The sequence below is a fragment of the Hippocampus bargibanti genome, linkage group LG19 (genome assembly GCF_051943395.1).
Source record: "Hippocampus bargibanti isolate YZ-2025 linkage group LG19, ASM5194339v1, whole genome shotgun sequence".
In the NCBI taxonomy this organism is placed as follows: domain Eukaryota; kingdom Metazoa; phylum Chordata; class Actinopteri; order Syngnathiformes; family Syngnathidae; genus Hippocampus; species Hippocampus bargibanti.
Genome location: NC_142752.1, coordinates 2,265,026 through 2,287,928, shown reverse-complemented (window position 1 = coordinate 2,287,928; position 22,903 = coordinate 2,265,026). Strand labels below are relative to the sequence as shown.

The window sequence follows — 22,903 nt, the reverse complement described above, 5'->3', positions numbered from 1 at the left end:
TACGTTAAAAAACCCTTACTATACATGGTCGTTTTTTGCGCTAAAAAAGCCTTACTATACATGGTCGTTTTTTACGTTAAAAAAGCCTTACTATACATGGTCGTTTTTTGCGCTAAAAAAGCCTTACTATACATGGTCGTTTTTTACGTTAAAAAACCCTTACTATACATGGTCGTTTTTTGCGCTAAAAAAGCCTTACTATACATGGTCGTTTTTTACGTTAAAAAACACTTACTATACATGGTCGTTTTTTGCGCTAAAAAAGCCTTACTATACATGGTCGTTTTTTACGTTAAAAAAACCTTACTATACATGGTCGTTTTTTGCGCTAAAAAAGCCTTACTATACATGGTCCTTTTTTGCGCTAAAAAAGCCTTACTATACATGGTCGTTTTTTAAGTTAAAAAAGCCTTACTATACATGGTCGTTTTTTGCGCTAAAAAAGCCTTACTGTACATGGTCGTTTTTGGCACTAAAAAAGCCTTACTATACATGGTCGTTTTTTGCGCTAAAAAAGCCTTACTATACATGGTCGTTTTTTTGCGCTAAAAAAGCCTTACTATACATGGTCGTTTTTTGCACTAAAAAGCCTTACTATACATGGTCGTTTTTTGCGCTAAAAAAGCCTTACTATACATGGTCGTTTTTTACGTTAAAAAAGCCTTACTATACATGGTCGTTTTTTGCACTAAAAAGCCTTACTATACATGGTCGTTTTTTGCGCTAAAAAAGCCTTACTATACATGGTCGTTTTTTGCACTAAAAAAGCCTTACTATACATGGTCGTTTTTTGCACTAAAAAAGCCTTACTATACATGGTCGTTTTTTACGTTAAAAAAGCCTTACTATACATGGTCGTTTTTTACGTTAAAAAAGCCTTACTATACATGGTCGTTTTTGGCGCTAAAAAAGCCTTACTATACATGGTCGTTTTTTACGCTAAAAAGGCCTTACTATACATGGTTGTTTTTTTGCGCTAAAAAAGCCTTACTATACATGGTCGTTTTAGTGCTAAAAAAGCCTTACTATACATGGTCGTTTTTTGCGCTAAAAAAGGCTTACTATACATGGTCGTTTTTGGCGCTAAAAAAGCCTTACTATACATGGTCGTTTTTTGCACTAAAAAGCCTTACTATACATGGTCGTTTTTTAGGTTAAAAAAGCATTACTATACATGGTCGTTTTTTACGTTAAAAAAGCCTTACTATACATGGTCGTTATTTACGTTAAAAAAGCCTTACTATACATGGTCGTTTTTTGCACTAAAAAGCCTTACTATACAGGGTAGTTTTTGGCGCTAAAAAGCCTTACTATACATGGTCGTTTTTTGCTCTAAAAAAGCCTTACTATACATGGTCGTTTTTGGCGCTAAAAAAGCCTTACTATACATGGTCGTTTTTTGCACTAAAAAGACTTACTATACATGGTCGTTTTTTATGTTAAAAAAGCCTTACTATACATGGTCGTTTTTTACGTTAAAAAAGCCTTACTATACATGGTCGTTTTTGGCGCTAAAAAAGCCTTACTATACATGGTCGTTTTTTACGCTAAAAACGCCTTACTATACATGGTCGTTTTTTGCGCTAAAAAAGCCTTACTATACATGGTCGTTTTTTGCGCTAAAAAAGCCTTACTATACATGGTCGTTTTTGGCGCTAAAAAGCCTTACTATACATGGTCGTTTTTTATGTTAAAAAAGCCTTACTATACATGGTCGTTTTTGGCGCTAAAAAGCCTTACTATACATGGTCGTTTTTTACGTTAAAAAAGCCTTACTATACATGGTCGTTTTTTGCGCTAAAAACGACTTACTATACATGGTCTTTTTTTACGTTAAAAAAGCCTTACTATACATGGTCGTTTTTTGCGCTAAAAAAGCCTTACTATACATGGTCGTTGTTTACGTTAAAAAAACCTTACTATACATGGTCGTTTTTTGCGCTAAAAAAGCCTTACTATACATGGTCCTTTTTTGCGCTAAAAAAGCCTTAATATACATGGTCGTTTTTTAAGTTAAAAAAGCCTTACTATCCATGGTCGTTTTTTGCGCTAAAAAAGCCTTACTGTACATGGTCGTTTTTGGCACTAAAAAAGCCTTACTATACATGGTCGTTTTTTGCGCGAAAAAAGCCTTACTATACATGGTCATTTTTTGCACTAAAAAGCCTTACTATACATGGTTGTTTTTTTTCGCTAAAAAGCCTTACTATACATGGCCGTTTTTTACGTTAAAAAAGCCTTACTATACATGGTCGTTTTTTGCACTGAAAAGCCTTACTATACATGGTTGTTTTTTGCGCTATACATGGTCGTTTTTTGCACTAAAAAAGCCTTACTATACATGGTCGTTTTTTACGTTAAAAAAGCCTTACTATACATGGTCGTTTTTTGCGTTAAAAAGCCTTACTATACATGGTCGTTTTTTACGTTAAAAAAGCCTTACTATACATGGTCGTTTTTTGCACTAAAAACCCTTACTATACATGGTAGTTTTTGGCGCTAAAAAGCCTTACTATACATGGTCGTTTTTTTTCGCTAAAAAAGCCTTACTATACATGGTCGTTTTTGGCGCTAAAAAAGCCTTACTATACATGGTCATTTTTTTGCACTAAAAAGCCTTACTATACATGGTCGTTTTTTACGTTAAAAAAGCCTTACTATACATGGTCGTTTTTTACGTTAAAAAAGCCTTACTATACATGGTCGTTATTTACGTTAAAAAAGCCTTACTATACATGGTCGTTTTTTGCACTAAAAAGCCTTACTATACATGGTCCTTTTTTGCGCTAAAAAAGCCTTAATATACATGGTCGTTTTTTAAGTTAAAAAAGCCTTACTATCCATGGTCGTTTTTGGCACTAAAAAAGCCTTACTATACATGGTCGTTTTTTGCGCTAAAAAAGCCTTACTATACATGGTCGTTTTTTTGCGCGAAAAAAGCCTTACTATACATGGTCATTTTTTGCACTAAAAAGCCTTACTATACATGGTTGTTTTTTGCGCTAAAAAGCCTTACTATACATGGTCGTTTTTTACGTTAAAAAAGCCTTACTATACATGGTCGTTTTTTGCACTAAAAAGCCTTACTATACATGGTAGTTTTTTGCGCTAAAAAGCCTTACTATACATGGTTGTTTTTTGCGCTAAAAAGCCTTACTATACATGGTCGTTTTTTGCGCTAAAAAAGCCTTACTATACATGGTCGTTTTTTTGCGTTAAAAAAGCCTTACTATACATGGTCGTTTTTTGCGTTAAAAAGCCTTACTATACATGGTCGTTTTTTTGCGTTAAAAAAGCCTTACTATACATGGTCGTTTTTTGCACTAAAAAGCCTTACTATACATGGTCGTTTTTTGCACTAAAAAGCCTTACTATACATGGTAGTTTTTGGCGCTAAAAAGCCTTACTATACATGGTCGTTTTTTTCGCTAAAAAGCCTTACTATACATGGTAGTTTTTGGCGCTAAAAAGCCTTACTATACATGGTCGTTTTTTGCGCTAAAAAAGCCTTACTATACATGGTCGTTTTTTAGGTTAAAAAAGCCTTACTATACATGGTCGTTTTTTACGTTAAAAAAGCCTTACTATACATGGTCGTTTTTTACGTTAAAAAAGCCTTACTATACATGGTCGTTTTTTTGCGCTAAAAAAAGCCTTACTATACATGGTCGTTTTTTGCGCTAAAAAAGCCTTACTATACATGGTCGTTTTTTTGCGCTAAAAAGCCTTACTATACATGGTCGTTTTTTGCGCTAAAAAAGCCTTACTATACATGGTCGTTTTTTGCACTAAAAAAGCCTTACTATACATGGTCGTTTTTTGGGGAAAAAACGCCTTACTATACATGGTCGTTTTTTGCGCTAAAAAAGCCTTACTATACATGGTCGTTTTTTGCGCTAAAAAAGGCTTACACCTTTACTATTCATGGTGTTTTTTTTCCTGCTAAAAACGTCTTTTTAGTAAGCCGTTTTCAGGCACAAAAATTCGACCATATGTCACAAATGATTGTGAAAATCAATATTAATATGCCTTTGGTATGGGACTGTAAAGCCGGAAATTCTGATTAACGTTTGACCGACAGTGGAGAACTTTAACCACAACTGATGCAGATCTTAATTTGAACATAAAGTTTATTGTGCTTTCCTGGGAACTCAGCCATGGTGTTCAACCTCAATTTAGAGCTCACATGGATATTTGCCAGCAAATCTCTGCGCTTTAAAAAAAAAAAATCAAACCTTTTTTCTGTCATGTATAAACATTCTTGAGTGTGAAAAATCGTTTTGATCGCACAGCGAATCGGATCGGAGAGGGCTGGCGAAGAAGACGTCGGGGCTTTTCATGGAGGAAGTTAGGACGGCGAGCTTCATTCTCCTGGAAGTGGCGTCCAACTTCTCTTCCTGAAAAATGCACCAATGCAAAAGTCAGCGAATGCAGCGACATGGTTGCATTTGGGATTTTTTTATCTATCCATCCATCTTAATGCCACAAAAACCATCAATCGTTTGTTGACGGCTCTCCTGGCAATCTTAAGAGCAGATAAAATGAGTGCTAACGTTCCCGTTTTGCAACTAACTCAAAAGCGGCTTTTTTTCAACTATTTTTTTGGATGTGTGCGCACGTGATACCCTGCACTCGTGGATTTCTCGTCTGGACTCGTCAAGCTGATGCTGCAGGTCCCACACGATCTCCTTGTGTTTGGTATAGCGCCGCTCAAGCGCCTCCTTCTGCCGTTGCGACTCCTGATGGTGTGACAAGAACGGCCATGATCAAAATCACGATACAAAAAGTTGCAAAAGTGGTCTCGACCCCGCCAACCTCCAAGTCTTCAAAGTCGTCCGTCAGGTATCGGCTCTCTGGAATAAACTTCAAGTCGTCCGTTGCCGCTTGAGAATTCTATGAAAAAAAAGGGGGAAAAAGGTCTGTTAAACTTATTGACTGCCAGACGATGTGCAAAAATGTGTCCACTACAGTGCCAGGGTTGTCATTGTCACTTGAATTCAAGGTCCCACAGAATATTAGGACTACATAACCATTCAATACAGTTACAAACCCTACACACTCTTCTTTCATCAGAAAAAAAAAAGAGTTAATTCCTAAATAGGGCCTGGACTTATATGAACTTGAAATGAAGGCATCTGTCCAAAATATAATGCAATACATTTGGTTTATAAGCAGGAACAAAGCGCTAACATGGAAAAAATGAAATCCTGCCCCCTTGTGGGAGGTAAAAACACTGCCAGAAGTCTGACCAGTGCCTTATCAGCACCCCCCTGCCCCCGGAAGAAAAAACAAAATCCCAATTAACAGGTTGATAATATACGAATACGATATATGATAATATACAAATTGATATACAGGTAACATCCGACTTATGACCGGGTTCCGTTCCGACCAAATGGTCGTAAGTCAAAATGGTCGTAAGTCGAAATCCATTCAAAATGTTGAATAGAGACTCGGTCCTGGACATTCCCCCCTCCGGTGCCATCACACGGTTGATTGCACTCCGGCTGCCTGGCCAAAATTGTCGTACGTGTTGCTAGCGCGTTGCGGTGCCAGGCGTAGAATTAAAAATTTAAAAGTAGTGTCTGGAGGTCATGGTCGTAAGTAAGGGTGGTCGTAAGTTGTGCGGGTCGTAAGTCGGATGTTAACTGTATATTGGTTTTAGAGCGCTTTAATAACAGATGAAGCTGGAACAAAGTGCTAACATGGAAAAAATTGAAACATTGCCAGAGGCCATGCCAAGCGCTTTATCGGCACCCAAGCATTAAACAACAAAACCCGAACAAATTCGGGAATGGCGCTCTACATCTTATTTTCAATTCCCGAATAAATTCTTCCACAGTGTGACTTCAAATAAAAGGAAGCAAAGGGAAATGGGGCAACATTTCCAAGTCTCATCCGGCGCGACAGTTGCACGCCTGCATCAGATCTCTGTGGATAATAACAGCGTTATTATCCAGCGCTATTTGCTATCTATTAACTGTGCAACTAGCTAGCTATCTATCTATTAGTTATCTATTAGCTAGCTAGCTAACTTGATCTATTTGAGATATTCCCAGTTGAGTGAACGCTGGTGCTCACCCACAGAAAAACTTGACCGTGAGAGTTTTGAAAGGCGCTGATAAAATAATAATAATTATTATTATTATTTTACTGTGAAATGACTGAAGCGGCAATTTCCCGAATAGAAGAAAGAAACAACAAAGAAAAACAAACCTGAAGGCTTCTCATTTCTTCAACCTTCTTGCGATTCCCCTCCAGCAATTCTAAATGAAAATAGTTTTGAAATTAGGTTAGTATGACCTTGTTTTTCACCACTTGTATTTTTCTTAATTTCACGGCAAGTTTAATCAGCGATGATGATCCATGCGCCATGTTAGATTCACAATAATCAGTTCCGTTTTAAAAGTCTCCATTTTGTAGTCACCCGGGTCTTGTTTGTGCATGCTGATAATCACAGCGGCAAATTGTTTCCCGTTGCAATCGCTGATTTATTTTTTTCTTTTTTGCCTAATTCGACATTTATTTGCTCGCAAATTGAATTTGCAAGTACCGCTGTATTTACATATTATTATATGTTATATTATATACATATTATTATTATTCATGAATTTATTCAGAAATTAAAATTTAAAAAATAGCATTATGTATATCATTATATATCGTTTTTAAATGCATCATTGGTGAGCATTAACTCATTTACTGCCATTCACGAATTTTATTCGGTAATTAAAATTGAAAATATATTGTTATGTATATCGTTATATATTGTTTTTAAATGCATCTTTGGTGAGCATTAACTCATTTACTGCCATTCACAAATGTATTCATAAATTAAAATTGTTACACACACACACATATATATATATATATATATATATATATATATATATATATATATATATCGTGATATAAAGTTATATCCTTGAGAGTTTTGAACGCCGCTTATAAATGAAACGTATAGTTATTATTATTATTATTAATATTATTATTATTATTATTATATCATTTTTAAACACATCTTTGGTGAGCCTTAACTCATTTACTGTATTCACAAATTTATTCGGAAATTAAAATTGAAAATATATCATTTTACATATATATATCGTTATAAAATGCATCGTTGATGAGCATTAACTCAATATTGCCATTCCCAAATGTGTTGTTTTTTTTTTTTCCATGCTTGCGTGCCGATAAAGCGCTGGCCATGGCCTCTGACAATGTTTTTATTTCCACAAGAGGGCATCATTTCCCTTTTTATCCATGTTAGCCCTTTGTTCCAGTGCAATATAAACCAATATGTATGTATTGCATTGGATTTTGGACAGCCGCCCTCATTTCAAGCTCATATAACTCCAGACGACATTTAGGAATTAACTCTTTTTTTCTGATAAAAGAAAACAGTCCAGTTTCTTAAGCTGCATTGAATGTTTATGTAGTCCTAAAATTTAATATTCTGTGTGTCCTGCAATTTGAGTGAAAATGACAAAAACCCTGGCACTGGAGCGGACACATTTTTGGACATCGTCTAGCAGTGAATGAGTTAAACACCTCATCCACCGGAAAATATGTTTTTTTAAGCGGCACTGCGTATTTGGTACCTTTTTTTTCGTTGCTGATGCAGAACAGCAATTTTTCTTGTTCGTCCAGGCGCCTCAAGAAGGCATCTCGCTCGCTTCCCCGAGTCTGCCGGAGTGCTTTGAGTTCGGCTCTGGTTTGCTTGTGCTGCATCCTCAGGCGCTGCTCTCTCGTGTCTTGCTCGCGCACCTCCTGGCGCAGCAGGTGGATCTTGGACTGGGTGGTTAAAAATGCAATAATATAGAATAATAATAATAATAATAATAATAAAAATAATAATAATATTTGTTAAAATTTAGACCAAACTAGACAAATACAAGTAGAAAATAAGTGAAAATAAGTGACATTGGATGTTTAAGGATGTGCATCTAAAAGTGTTCTAATAATAATAATAATAATAATAATAATAATAATAGTAATAATAATGAAATGCGCAATAATAATAATAATAATAATAATAATAATAATAATAATAATAATAATAATTTATATTTATATTTTTTCTGCGGGTGAGCAGCGGCAGCCACACACGCCAGCGTTCACTCAACCCGGAAGTAACATAATACTACTACTACTACTACTACTACTACTACTACTACTACTATAATAATAATAACAACAATAATTGTTACAATGTAGACCAAACTAGACAAATACAAATGAGTAGAAAGTAAGTGACATTGGATGTTTAAGGATGTGCATCTAAAATTGTTCTAACATTAATAATAATAATAATGAAATGTGTAATAATGATAGCAATAACAACAACAACAATAATAATAGTAATAATAATAATAAATGAAATGTGTAATAATCATAATAATAACAATAATAAAAACAATGATAATAATAACATATATATATATATATATAACAAATAGATAGAAAGCAAGCTAGCTAGCTAATAGATAGCTAATAATATTACTAATAATAATACTACTAATACTACTACTAATAATAATTATTATTATTATTATTATTGTTACAATTTAGACCAAACTAGACAAATATGAGTAGAAAATAAGTGAAAATAAGTGACATTGGATGTTTAAAGATGTGCATCTAAAAGTGTTCTAATAATAATAATAATAATAATAATAATAATAATAATTTATACTTATATTTTTTCTGCGGGTGAGCAGCAGCAGCCACACACGCCAGCGTTCACTCAACCCGGAAGTAACATAATACTACTACTACTACTAATAATAATAATAATAATAATAATAATAATAATAATAATAATAATAATAATAATAATAACAACAATAATTGTTACAATTTAGACCAAACTAGACAAATACAAATGAGTAGAACGTAAGTGACATTGGATGTTTAAGGATGTGCATCTAAAATTGTTCTAACATTAATAATAATAATAATGAAATGTGTAATAATGATAGCAATAACAACAACAACAATAATAATAGTAATAATAATAATAAATGAAATGTGTAATAATCATAATAATAACAATAATAAAAACAATGATAATAATAACATATATATATATATAACAAATAGATAGAAAGCAAGCTAGCTAGCTAATAGATAGCAAATAATAATACTACTAATAATACTAATACTACTACTACTACTACTAATAATAATAATAATAATAATAATTAATAACTCGCTGTTCATGAAAGGTTTCATTTCAGTAAATGTCTGCATTGAGATGAAAGAAATAATACGTTTCATCCATTTTCACCGCGCTGTAGAGACACCCCCCCCACACATCCCCTTGTTCCCGCTAACAGCGGTTGCATTCTTAATCTTCTGCTGTGTAATTGAATTTGCCGAAGAAAAAAAATCCCTCACACGGTTGACAGAGTCACACCGAGTAGAAAGAATCATAACCTTTGTTTCTGCGAGCCAAAGTGAACCATCTGCGACCAATTCGGATTTCTTGGTTGCCTGTGAAAAAAAAAAATAAAAATGAAGGCAATCGTGAGCATTCCTGCATTGCATGTGAGCTAAAAATGGGAAATCACGATTGCCGCTGGCAACATACAGAAAATGACAATGTGTGTGTTTGTTTTTTTTGTTCTTAATGTTCTCAATAAATTATTCACGTATTTTATGGTGTATAAAGCGCACCCAAAAGCCATGATTTTCTTCAAAAGATGACCCTGCGCCTTATACGCAGGTGCGCCTTATATGTGAAGTCATATTGTACAACCCCCAGGCTCTACTGTAGCGCCTTATAATGTGGTGTACCTTATATTTGGAAAACTTGTATATATTTCTATATTATATTAGGATTTTTTTTTTCATTCATTAAAGGTGCGCCTTATACAGATAAAATCCGACTTACGACCGCGTTCCGTTCCGACCAAACGGTTGTAAGTCAAAATGGTCGTAAGTCGAAATACATTCAAAATGTTGAATAGTGACTCCCCCCTCCGGTGCCATCACACTGTCGATTGCTATGCGAGAACTCTAGCGCGTGTGGCTGCCACTGCTCACCCACAGAAAATGTTATCCTGTGACTGTAAAGTGACCTTGAGAGTTTTAAAAGGCGCTTTTCAATGAAATGTATTATTATAATTCTTATAAATGACTCACAAATTCTTCAGAAAAAAAAAACAAGTTCATTTGTAAATTTCTATCTAGCTGTCTGGCTAGCTATCTAATAGCTATATAGCTATCTAATAGCTATATGGCTGTGTAATAATGTAATCGATCTAGCTGGCTATCTATTGGCTAGCTAGCCAGCTTTCTTTCGATTTGGCTGCCAATGCTCACCCGCAGAAAATGTTATGCTGTGACTGTAAAGTGACTTGAGAGCTTTGAAAGGCGCTTGTCAATTAAATTATTATTATTATTATTATTATTATTATTATTATTATTATTATTATTATTATTATTATAATTATTATTATTATTATTATTATCATTATTGCCGGCCTGCTAGCGTGTTGCCAGGCGTAGAATTAACATTTTAAAAAAGGGTCTGAAGGTCGTAAGTACGGGTGGTCGTAAGTCGAGACGGTCGTAAGTCGGATGTTACCTGTATATGGAAAACGTCTGAAAAGACACCATTCATTCAAGGTGCGCCTTATACTCCGGTGCACCTTATACACCGGAAAATACTCAATTTTATCACCATTTCCTGTGACATCACCAACGGTGGGATGTTGAGCTCAGGTGTTCAAGGCAAGGGCCACGGGCCAAATCTGGCCCGCCACATCATTTTATTCGGCCCGCAAAAACAAATCAAGCATGCCAAGTGCCATGATGCTTGCTAACGTCCGAACCCAAATTTCAAATTGTCGCATGATAAACAAATACAGTAAAGTCTCGTTATATCGATATTCAAGGGAGTCCGAAAAAATATCGATATAACCGGGACTATCGATATATCCGACCCTATTTGCATGTAATTTTCTCCGTGTGTGCATAGAAATAGTATCGATATAACCAGGACTATCGATATATTCGATATCGATATAACGAGACTTTACTGTATATCATATAATCTAAACAAAGATATCCCAAATCACCTGGAAGTTATCTTGGCCATTTCTCAGCAGGCCTTGGACGGCTTCATCTAATTCGTCGCTGACGGAGGAAAGTAAAGCGGCGCGTTCGGTTTCCATCTGCGCCACCTTCTCTTCCAGTTTCACGAGTTGGGATGCCGCTGCACGCCCGCCTTGGTCGAACCTGACCTTGGGGAGGATGGAAGAACGATAACGGCGCTTCGGGGATGGACGTCGTCGCCATTTTGCGGAGGACGGGCGACAACTACTTTTTGTCGGAACATCGGTGAAAAAAAAAAAAAAAAAAAAAACAAGACAACCTTTAAGGCATTTAAGTGTGATTTTCGTCCCTCCCCCCACAAACGGAGCTGGTTAACCGTCTTCCTCTGGTTTGCTCCAGAGTGTCTTCCGGGGAGGGGGGGGGGACGACACAGTCAATCAAGATGTCAGGGACACGGAAACGAACTGAACGCCGTTGCTCGGGGGGCTGTGGGTCATCATTCTGTCTCTTCAAGATAAACTACCCACGCTGCATGAATCACAGTGTCTCTCTCTCTATGTCTCACACTGTCTCACTCTGTCTTTCTCTCTATGTCTCTGTCTCTCTATGTCTATGTCTCTCGATTTCTATGTTTCTCCGTGTCTGTCTCTATGTCACTGCTTCTCTCTCTGTCTCTCCATCTCTCTATGTTTCTATGTCTGTCTCACTCTCTATCTGTCTCTCTATGTCTCTCTCTCTCTCTATGTCTCTATGCCTCTGTCTATGCCTCTATCTCTTTGTCTCACTCTCTATCTGTCTCTCGACGTCTCTCTATTTTTATTTCTATGTCTCTCCTTCTCCACCTTCCTCTTTCTCTATGTCTTTGGCCCTCTCTATGTCTCACTCTCTGTTTATGTCTGTCCTCTCTGTGTCTCTTTCTCTCTGTGTCTGTCTCTCCATGTCTATGTCTCTCTGTCTATTTCTCTGCCTCTCTCTCTCTGTGTCGTTTTCTGTCTCTCTATGTCTATGTCTCTACCTCTCTCCGTGTCTCTTTCTGTCTCTGTCTCTCTATGTCTCCATCACTCTGTCTCCCTCTCTCTGTGTTTCCATCTCTGTCTCCCTCTGTCTATGTCTCCGTCTCTGTCTCTCTATGTCTCCGTCTCTCTACGTTCTTGAGAGCTTTGAAAGCTACTTATAAATAAAATATATTATTATTATTATTATTATTAGTAGTAGTAGTAGTAGTAGTAGTAGTAGTAGTAGTATGTGTATGTCTCGCTCTCTTATTTTTCCTCCTATTTGTAGTCAACTACTTATGGTACGACCCCCCCCCCAAAAAAAATAAAAAATAAATAAAAATTATGACTTTTTTTTTACATGATTCCATTTTAACGAAGACGGCGCCACTTACTTCATCCAGTTCCAGTTTAAGCAGTCGGTATTTTTTGCAAAGCAGAGCATGCGCATCCTCTTTGGAATTCAGCTGCGCCGAGAGCTTATCACACTCTTCCTTCATCCTGTCCAACTTGACGCGCAGCGCCTCATTTAAGTTCTTCTCCGACGCCGCGCCGGCCTGACGGACGACAGCGGGTGCGTTTACCATCGTGATATAAGTATGGATTTTTTTAAAAAAAAGAGGGGGGGGGGTTGATTGGACATGATCAATTTACATATGCATCTGAAAGATGTCTCCCTCTAGGACAAAATATCTAAAGCATAATCACTACTAGCTGTAGCTAGCTAGCTATTAGCTGTCTATTAGCTCTAGCTCTAGCTATCAATCTATTAGCTATCTATTAGCTCTCATGTAGTATTTCATAATTCCACTCTAGGCTGATAAAAAAAAATATTTATGATTATGATTATTATTATTACATATTATTAAGAATATTATGAACCTAAATTTGTTCAGGTTTTGTTTCTTCATGCTTCGGTGCCGATAATATAGTTAACTAGCTATCTAGCTAGCTAGCTATTAGCTATATAGCTATCAAGGTGGCTTTCTATCTATCTATCTAGCTAGCTATGTACAGTGTGGCTAGCTATTAGCTATCTATTGGCTTGCTAGCTAGCTTTTTATCTATTTGTCCTGATTCAAAATCAAATTGTAATCAAATTCTCTCTCCTCTTTAATCTAGAACTGCTTCATGTCACAAAGACGGTACAGCAAGCATTCAATGTTTCGATCACGACGAATAATTTACCTTCACGTCATCCAGACGCGACTTGATTTCATCTCGCTGTTGTCGGCAAAGTCGAAGCGCGTCTTCCATTTCCCGGTCTCCTTCCAGCGCGACCTTCAGGTTGTGCATCTCCTTCCGATGAACTTCTCTTTCGATCCGCAGCTGTTTCCGCAGCGCTTCCGCTTCGTCCCGGGCGCCCGCCATCTTGGCCTGCAATTCCTCCGTGACCTTCTGAAGCTCCTTCTTGGAAGCTTCCGCCTCGCTCAGGCGATGCGCTAGCTGGCTGTGAGCCGAGGTCATTTGACTTAGCGTCACCTGGAGCTCCGACTGTTTATTTTGGTGACTCCAACCGAGACGGGATTGGACGTCCGCTTGGTCCATCAGTTCTTGATTCTCTTCCTTCAGTCTTGCCAGGTTCTCCGACTGACGCCGAAGCTCCACTTGAAGGGCAGCAGAAGACTCCTCGGCCTATAATGACGAACAAAAATCACTGAAAAGTTCAACAAACTCTGCATTGGAAACATTTTTTAATAATAATAATATTAATCCATTTCATTTCTAAGCACCTTTCAAAACTCTCAAGGTCACTTTACAGTCACAGGATTAGTTTTACTGTGGGTGAGCAGCGGCAGCCACATGAGCCAGCGTCCACTCAAACATGGAATTAAACCTGGAAGTAAGTTAAATAGATAGAAAGCTAGCTAGCTAACAGATAGCTAATAATAATAATAATACATTTGATTTCTCAACGCCTTTCAAAACTCTCATGGTCACTTTAGTCACGGGATAAATATTTCTGTGGGTGAGCAGCGGCAGCCACACGCGCCAGCGTTCACTCAACCCGGAAGTAACTCAAATAGATAGAAAGCTAGCTAGCTACCAGATAGCTAATAATAATAATAATACATTTGATTTCAAGCGCCTTTCAAAGCTCTCAAGGTCACTTCACAGTCACGGGATAAATTTTTCCGTGGGTGAGCAGCGGCAGCCATAGGCGCCAGCGTTCACTCAACCCGGAAGTAACTCAAATAGATAGAAGGGTAGCTGATAGCAATGTTAGTGCTTTGTTACAGCTTCAGTTGTAAAAGCGCACATAAAACAATGCATTGTATTGTATTTTGTACAACTGCCCCCATTTCAAGCTCATATAACTCCAGACCCATATAATTTAGGAATTAACTCTTTTTTTTCTGATGAAAGAAAAGAGTCGAAAGTTTCTAACGCTGTATTGAATGTTTAGGTAGTCGTAAAACTCAATATTCTGTGGCTCCTGCAATTTGAGTGAAAATGACAAAAACCCTGGCACTGGAGTGGACAATTTTTTTTTTTGCTTGTTTTGAGACAAGATGTTGGATCCTCACCTCCCGGATTTCCTGCTCTCGAGCCAATTGGCGCTGGCAGCTCTCGGAGAGCGCGACGTCCTTGCGGTGAAGTTCTTCTTCACGCTGGGCCAAACGTTGAAGGCTTTCGTCAAGTTCTCTGCGGGTCGCCTCGGTTTGCTGGCTCAGCGATTTCAGCTGAGTGCGCCAACCCTCCGTTTCTTTGGCGACCTGCCGAGAGGAACGGAAAGAGAAATTTTGGACTCTCTCTTCTTCCATCAAAAAGAGTTCATTCCTAAATGACAGTGATACCTTGGCTTACGAACTTAATTGGTTCCCAGAAAGTGTGTGTAAGGCGAAAAGTGTGTATTCCAAATATTAATTTCCCATAGGAAACCATTAAAATGAGAACAATCCATTCCCAGGTCCCCATAAAACATAATTTTCAACTAAATAAGCCTTAAAACTACACCCAATATACCTTATTTTATGTATAATAAATGTGTTATGGTATTATAATGAAAGAAATAAACTGAACTCTATAATAGTCGTTTTATTTACCTTTGTGATGGTCGTTAAAGGCTTGATGGTATGGATAGCGTTTTGCATTGTCTCAAGGAGCTCTGGGTTGTACATCTTAGAAGTTATGATATTGCAACAGCAACAGATGCAGGCAGACACACTAGAAACTTCATTAATAGCTGGTTGCCCCTCGACCGACCTTGGCCGCCTTGTCGGCGTGCAGCTGAACGTGAGCTCGGGCCTCCTCCAACTCCTTCTTCAATCGATTGCACTTTGACCTCCATTGGCGAACGGCCTTTTGGGCTTTGGACTTCAGTTCCTCTCTGCTCCGAGCGCTTTCCCGGAGTAACGTCTCCGTTTCGGTTCTCTCGGTCTGCCGTCGGCTCTGAAAAGGTGAGTTTTATCATTGGAAAAGTTGATTTTTAGTCAGTTTATAAATATAAATCGTTGTTGGCAGCATTAACAGGGTAGAAGTGAAAAACACCTGCATATCCTTCAGCTGTTCAAGCATTCGGATTTGTTCTTGCTCCCGCCGTGCCAAGTCCGCAGACAAGCCCTGGGTGACAAAAACGAAACGAGTATTTGAAAGGTGCTTGTGCCATATAATTATTTTTCTATTGAAATAACGCGCAGGAAAAGTGATTTTTCATCCATTCATACATACACGTACCTCCAATTGGATCCTCAGCTGGATGCGCTCTCGCTCCTTGCGGTCCGCGGCGTCCTTTAGCTCGCCGACCTCACTGCTGGTCGAGGCCCTGCGCAGTTGCGCTCGCAGTTCCGCTAACTCTTTTTCCATGTCTGAACCATTGACGCACATTTGATACGGAAAAGAAATAAATGAATGGGAAATTAATGGAGTATCAATTGAACAGACTTCATCGATCTATCTAATGTATTTATTTATGTAAATATGTATTTATGTGTTTGTGATTTATGGATGTAGTAATTTATTTATCTGGTTGCCTATTTATCTATTTATTTGTGTATGTATATATTATTTATTTATTCTTCTATGGGTTTATTTATTTATTCAGTTATTTACTTATTATTATTTTGTACTTATTTATTTATTTAAATATTTATTTATGGTTTTCTGATTTATGTATGTAATTATTTATCTATTTATTTGCATATTTGTTTATTTATTATTTAACTTGTTTATTGTTTTATGTATTTACTTATTCATTCGTTTATTCATTTTATTTTGTATTTATTTATTTATGTGTTTATGAATTATTCATTTATGTATTAGTTCATTTGGTTGTCTATTTATGTATTTATTTATCTGGTTGTCTATTTATCTATGTATTTATTTGTGTATATGTTTGTTTATTATTTATTGATTCATTTCTTGTTTTAGTCATTCATTTACTTATTATTCTTTTCATTTTGTATTTTTTTATTTGTGTAAATATGTATGTGTTTATGAATTATTCATTTTTGTATTTATTTATTTCTCTGGTTGTCTATTTGTCTATTTACTATTTGTTCATATATTATTTATTGTTTTATTTATTAATTTGTTTATTCATTTATTTACTTATTATTGTTTTTATTTTGCATTTATTTATGTAAATATTTATGTTTATGAATTATTTATTTATGTATTTATTTATCTGGTTGTCTATTTATCTGTTTATTTGTGTAATTTATTGTTTTATGTATTTATTTATTCATTTGTTTATTCATTTATTTACTTATGATTCTTTTTATTTTTGTAATTATTTATTTACGTAAATATTTATTTGTGTTTATGAATTTATCTGGTTGTCTATTTATTTATTTGTGTATTTGTTTATTGTTTTGTTTATTCATTTACTTATTACTCTTTTTATTTTTTATTTATTTATGTAAATATGTATTCATGTATTTATGAATTGTTTGTTATGTATGTGTCTGTATGTATTTATTTATATGGTTATCTATTTATTTGTGTATGCATTTATTTGTTTTATTTATTTATGTGTTTGTTATTTCTTAATTTATTTATTGATATATTGATTTTTGATTATTATTATTGATTTATGTATTATTCTTATTGTGTATTTATTTATTTATTTTGATGTCAGATGGGATTTCCACGATTTTAAACATTCCTCATTAAATGTATTAACTCTCCATCCACTGACCTGCCTTTCCACCATTCATTAAAAATCCATTAGTTAGCTTAGCAATAAAATAAGGCAAATTTGTTGACACGATTCATCATTTCATCATGATCACCTAACCAACAACGCCTACCTTGTAATCTTCCCTCCTCCCTGCTCGTGTGGTTGCCAGGAATGGGCTGACTTGGCTGAAGAAAGCTCCTCTGAAGCTCCGTTTTCTCCTTCCTGGTCTTCTGCAGCTCACCTCGCAGATTCTCCAGCTGCGAATCGTCGCGTACGTGTTGCACAAAAATCATTTGTTGCGATTGCGCGGTGTCCATTTGCAGTTTATATAAAGACAAACCTGTTGAACCAGCGACTCTCTGCCATCTTCTGATTGATCTAGTCGTCTCTTCAATCTCTCCAACTCCTGCTCCATCTGGGGGTGTTATTCCAAATTGAACATGGGCCAAATCTGACCTTCTTTAAGCGGAAGAAATCCATTGAAATGAGTACTCACCTTCTCCTTTTCTAGTAATCTGGATGTCACGCCGTCCTCTCTCTCGCCGATATCAATTTTACGTCTCTCAAAAGTCTGCAATGCACAGGGATAGAAAACAGGTAGAGGTAACATCTGACTTACGACCACCTCGACTTACGTACTTACGACTGGCCAGCCAGCATCTCACTCTCGCACAGCAATCGACTGTGTGATGGCACCAAAGGGGGGGAAGTTTGCGTGTCATTTAGCCTGCGAGTCTCTATTCATCATTTTGAATGGATTTCGACTTACGACCATTGCGACTTACGACAATTTGGTCGGAACCGAATTCGGTCGTAAGTCGGATGTTACCTGTATTCTGCTGCATTAACAATTCAACGTGACAGGCGCTTTAGTATGACGTCAACCGATCCGGCAGCATCAGTGTTTTGCATCCCACTCAATCGCAACCATTGTAAGCAGGCCATGGTGACGGATTATGGTCCGCGAGCAATAACCTCGACCCAAGTGACTCATCGGCGTGATTCACGTCGTAGCAGGACCATCGGTTGGGGAAAAAATATGCTCTGTGCTTCCCCTTCTTTTCAACTTTTGTGATCAAATAGATTCGATTCCTCTTCATTTCCTTTATTTACTCTTTTGAAGGGTAAAGGGGGGGGGGGGGGTCCCTATGAGGAGACTTGGGTGGCGAGGGATGGAAAATGATGCTGAGAGGTTTAAAAAAAAGATTATAAAGCAACACACTGACCCCTTGTGGTCAACAGAAGAATGACAGTGTGTAAAATGCAGGCAACGGGGCTCTTTTCTGCAGTAACTCTGTAATAAAATGTCGATTTTACATAGATGATGTTGAAAATGTGCACACGGATACATCGGAAGCCTGATTTTGATTCTGAACTTTTCCATGTAGAAATCTGGTAGAAAACAAATTTCTACGGCGGCTGATCCGGTCATCGGGTTGCAGTTGTTGCTAATGTTCTAAAATTGAAGTTGAGGATACAGGTAAAAAATTCACACTCTTACCGAGTCCTGTCGTTGAATGGGGGCCATGTGATCGGAAAGGCTCTCAAGTGCAAGTCTGGTGTCCACATCGGCCCTGTGAAGAAATGCCAAATACTTTCTTGTCTATTTCCTCAACTTAAAACCTGTTCTCGTATTGATGTACGGCATAGTCTTTCAGATATTACCGATTTCTCCTCATGATTTCTCGCTCCAGGTCCACTGATAGTCTCTGTTGGTCACAGCGGAGATCTCTCATGGATTGGTGCAAAGTGTGGATCTGTCGTGGGAAGAGTAAACAACGTACACTATACGTGTGTAATTTGGATCGTTCTTACAACACACTTCTGAGAGCGTTACCACACAGGCTTAGTTATGCTGATTAGGTGATATTAGAGCAAATGGGGAAATCAGGCCAGTCATAGACCATAATCAGTCAGGACAATAGAAGCAATCAGTGTAGCCTCAGGAAATGGTCCTCTGCTCCCCCCAATCTTAGAGCAGGGACCTATCAGAGCAGAGGTCTGGCACCACCACCTCTTGGACAGTAGATTCAGAGCTACCAGCAAATTTTAATTCGCTGACGAAGCCTCTTGGATAAGAAGCGAAACATCCGACACCTTCAAAGAAGTACAGATGACGGCTGAAGAAAACTTTTCATCAACCGCACACAATGTTTAGATATTTTTTTTCGGCATTCGTAAAATGTTATTGAAACAACAACCGGCACTTATGTGGTCCTTACGTCCTCTCCCACCAAGCTACTATTGTTGAAGCGAACGTTTGCAGAGTGAGACCTCCTCCTTCTTCTCATCCCCGGAGTTCCCGTGTAGTCCTTTAGCGGGGAGGTCGGTTTGCCATCTGTAATTTCAGAAAATCTCATGCTAAATACTAACAAAGGAGAGGAGTTCAGTGGAAAACTCAGCCAAACACTTGACGTCACAAGATGCTTTATCACTCCGTCTGTTTCATCCATTTTGAGCATATTAAGATCCAAAACAAGAGTTTGGGATGCTGATGCTCAGTACCTGATCCATGGCAACCATCCAGGTCACTGGAATGAAGACTGCAGGCGGAAGCACTTCTGTGAGCACCGTTGACCCTGCTCAGTCTCTGCGCCTGCAGTTGACTGATGGACTCTTCCAGATTATCCCGAAGCTGGAAAAAACAAAATGGATGCTGAGACAATAAACAAGCAGGTTTTGGCCATTAGGTACTCGTTGAATGTCAGAAAGCAGAATATTAGATCTTAGGGGTGGGTTACAACGGAGACTGTACAAAAACTTAAAAAATGAGACGAGGCTAGCCTTGTACAATTCAAAAGCCATCTGCGCAATATTATTTCATGACACTGGGAATGGATTGAACAGGTATTTTACCAATGCCATGGCTTCTGCTTGGTCATCGGTATGCTCCCTGTACTGGCCCAGCATCTGGTCCACCTTGGTCAAGTTCCGATTGGTGTCCTGCCAAAGAGACAAATAAATCGTTGAGTGAGGGCTTAAAGTCAAGCATTCGCAATTATGCTGCTGCAAAGCATCCGTGCTTATGTCATTTGCGCATCCAAATTGGGACTTGCCTCTGCCTGTTTATAATTATTGGACCAATTTTCAAGGGATGCAAAGACATGTAGTTTTTTTGTCTAAGTATTCTGAGTACCTGCAATGACATGACGAAGTAGTGACTAAGTAGGATGACTAAGTAGTGAGTAGCGACCAAGTAGTAGGATGACTAAGTAGTGACTAAGTAGGATGACTAAGTAGTCGTGACAAAGTAGTAGGATGACTAAGTAGTGACTAAGTAGGATGACTAAGTCATGAGTCGTGACAAAGTAGTAGGATGACTAAGTAGTGACTAAGTAGTCTAAGTAGTGAACAAGCAGTGACTGACTAAGTCGTAGTAGTGACTAAGTAGTGACTAAGTAGGATGACTAAGTAGGATGCAACGTGGTGACTAAGTAGGATGACTAAGTAGTGAATAGTGCCAAAGTAGTAGGATGACCAAGTAGTGACTAAGTAGTCTATGTAGTGACTAAGTAGTGACTAAGTAGTAGTAGTAGTAGTAGTAGTCGTGACTAAGTAGTGAGTAAGTAGGATGACTAAGTAGGATGTAACGTAGTGACTAAGTAGGATGACTAAGTCATGAGTCGTGACAAAGTAGTAGGATGACTAAGTAGTGACTAAGTAGTCTAAGTAGTGACCAAGCAGTGACTGACTAAGTAGTAGTAGTGACTAAGTAGTGACTAAGTAGGATGACTAAGTAGGATGTAACGTGGTGACTAAGTAGGATGACTAAGTAGTGAATAGTGCCAAAGTAGTAGGATGACCAAGTAGTGATTAAGTAGTCTATGTAGTGACTAAGTAGTAGTAGTAGTAGTAGTAGTAGTGACTAAGTAGTGAGTAAGTAGTCTAAAGTAGTGACTAAGGAGTAGGATGACTAAGTAGTGACTAAGTAGGATGACTAAGTAGGATGTAACGTAGTGACTAAGAAGGATGAGTAAGTATTGACGTAGTGTTGTAGTAGTGACGTAGTGTAGTGTAATGTAGTGATTAAGTAGGATGACTAAGTAGTGACCAAGTACTGACTAAGTAGTGACTAAGTAGTCTAAGTACCTCCAATACATGGAGGTCGTTTTTTTTACATCAAGCCAAACATACTATTTATTTACTTAAATGTAAATGAGTGCCGAGTGTTTTGAAAACACAAACAGTAAAAAATGCCAGTGAGTGATTTGCTGACTGAGTGACACGAATAATACTAATACTAATAACAATAACAATAATATCATACTACACCGAAAATGCATGACTCTACAAGTACCTGCAAAGTGCTGCACAGTGTGTTGATCTTCTCGGAGATGTCAGCTGCACAGCCGTCATCTGCTCGCCCACTGGCTCGGCCTCTTTCCCGTGCAGGTCTGTGGTGGGCTTCGCGACCTTTCGGCCCGTGTCCACGCAATCGTTCACACGAATCTGACCCACTGGATGTGTCCATATTTTTCGATTTATGGTTCGACTCCACGTGACCATGCAAACCGTTTGATTTAGTCGCCTTAGTCTAGAAACACGCCCCGTGTCAAAATAATTGAATATTGCACTCAGAACGAAATCGACAAGCGTTTGCTTTGCTGCAAAACGCTTTTAAACCCCCTAAGACATGATGAAACCCGTAAAATGCAAAATCCTTCTTTGCTTTCCCATTCGATGATCTCATTGTTTTGCTGCGGGGTGAAGCTGCGCTTCTTAACAAACTGCAGGGAATCAACGCTAGCTAGCTAACCTGCAGCTTGCTAAGCCCATGCAATACAATGCCGACCGCAAAATCATACAAATGTTGAGCGAAAACATCTAAAATATCTTGTAGTATTTTGCCGCCGTCGTCATACGTGAGTTTCGAGTACAAAAAAAACCAAGCGATCTCGTACTATGGCAACTTGAACTCGCCGCGTCTGAGCAGGACAACGACCAACAACAGCCGATGAGAAAAGGCACGCTGGGAGATGTAGTCCATTAACTTGTTACACTCCGTGAAATTGGCTTCTTGTGAACTACAACACCCACGAAGAGGATTCGACGCTCGTGCGGCCACTGCTTGGAAAAGTAAATGTAATAAATATCAAAAGTAGTAGTAGTAGCATTGTTCTTTCTGAGGTTGGCAAAAAATAAACATATGCATTAATAACAATAATACATAATAATAATAATAATAATAATAATAATAATAATAATAATAATAATAATAATAATAATAATAGTACCTTTATTCGTCTCACAGTGGAGAAGTTTACATTTCACAGCAGCAAAGTTATGACAGGTAGGGAAAAGGAAAGAAAGAAGTAGAAAAACAAAATACAGGAGTTGCTGGGAAAGCAGCCACTCTCGGTTAAAATACAAATAAAAATTAGAATAAGAATAAGAATAAGAATGATGATAATCATAATAAATAATAAATAAAAATTATGAACGTAAAATTACAAATAAAACTTAAAATTAACATTAACATTAAAATGTATATAATAAGAATAAGAATAAGAATGATGATAATCATAATAAATAATAAATAAAAATTATGAACGTAAAATTACAAATCAAACTTAAAATTAACATTAACATTAAAATGTATATAATAAGAATAAGAATAAGAATGATGATAATGATCATAATAAATAAATAATAAATAAAATAAGAATTATGAATTTAAAATTACAAATAAAACTTAAAATTCACAACAATAAAAATGTAAAGAATA

At 37.3% G+C, this 22,903-nt stretch overlaps 1 protein-coding gene across 3 annotated transcripts; it reads right to left on the bottom strand.

Annotated features, from left to right (window-relative positions):
- Positions 1 to 4,141: 4,141 nt before the first annotated feature.
- cep128 (centrosomal protein 128) lies at positions 4,142 to 22,151 on the bottom strand. Of its 3 annotated transcripts, XM_089021881.1 has the most exons (23): positions 21,476 to 22,150; positions 20,035 to 20,121; positions 19,684 to 19,813; positions 19,401 to 19,516; positions 18,844 to 18,935; positions 18,680 to 18,752; positions 17,675 to 17,749; positions 17,519 to 17,593; positions 17,309 to 17,435; positions 15,735 to 15,865; positions 15,549 to 15,620; positions 15,264 to 15,449; positions 14,585 to 14,773; positions 13,539 to 13,691; positions 13,245 to 13,433; positions 12,452 to 12,613; positions 11,085 to 11,249; positions 9,439 to 9,495; positions 7,602 to 7,794; positions 6,217 to 6,266; positions 4,816 to 4,893; positions 4,626 to 4,739; positions 4,142 to 4,397 (listed from the first exon to the last, which is right to left on the bottom strand). In XM_089021881.1, exons 1-23 carry the CDS (start codon positions 21,647 to 21,649, stop codon positions 4,230 to 4,232), a joined length of 2,856 nt encoding a protein of 951 aa, XP_088878007.1. In that variant the 5' UTR covers positions 21,650 to 22,150; the 3' UTR covers positions 4,142 to 4,229. The 3 variants fall into 3 exon arrangements, 2 of the variants coding, with proteins under 2 accessions (XP_088878007.1, XP_088878006.1); XM_089021880.1 differs by having other exon boundaries at positions 13,245 to 13,691; positions 21,476 to 22,149; XR_016118439.1 differs by lacking the exon at positions 4,142 to 4,397 and having other exon boundaries at positions 4,680 to 4,739; positions 6,217 to 6,268; positions 7,603 to 7,794; positions 13,245 to 13,691; positions 21,476 to 22,151.
- Between the last annotated feature and the right edge of the window lie 752 nt (positions 22,152 to 22,903).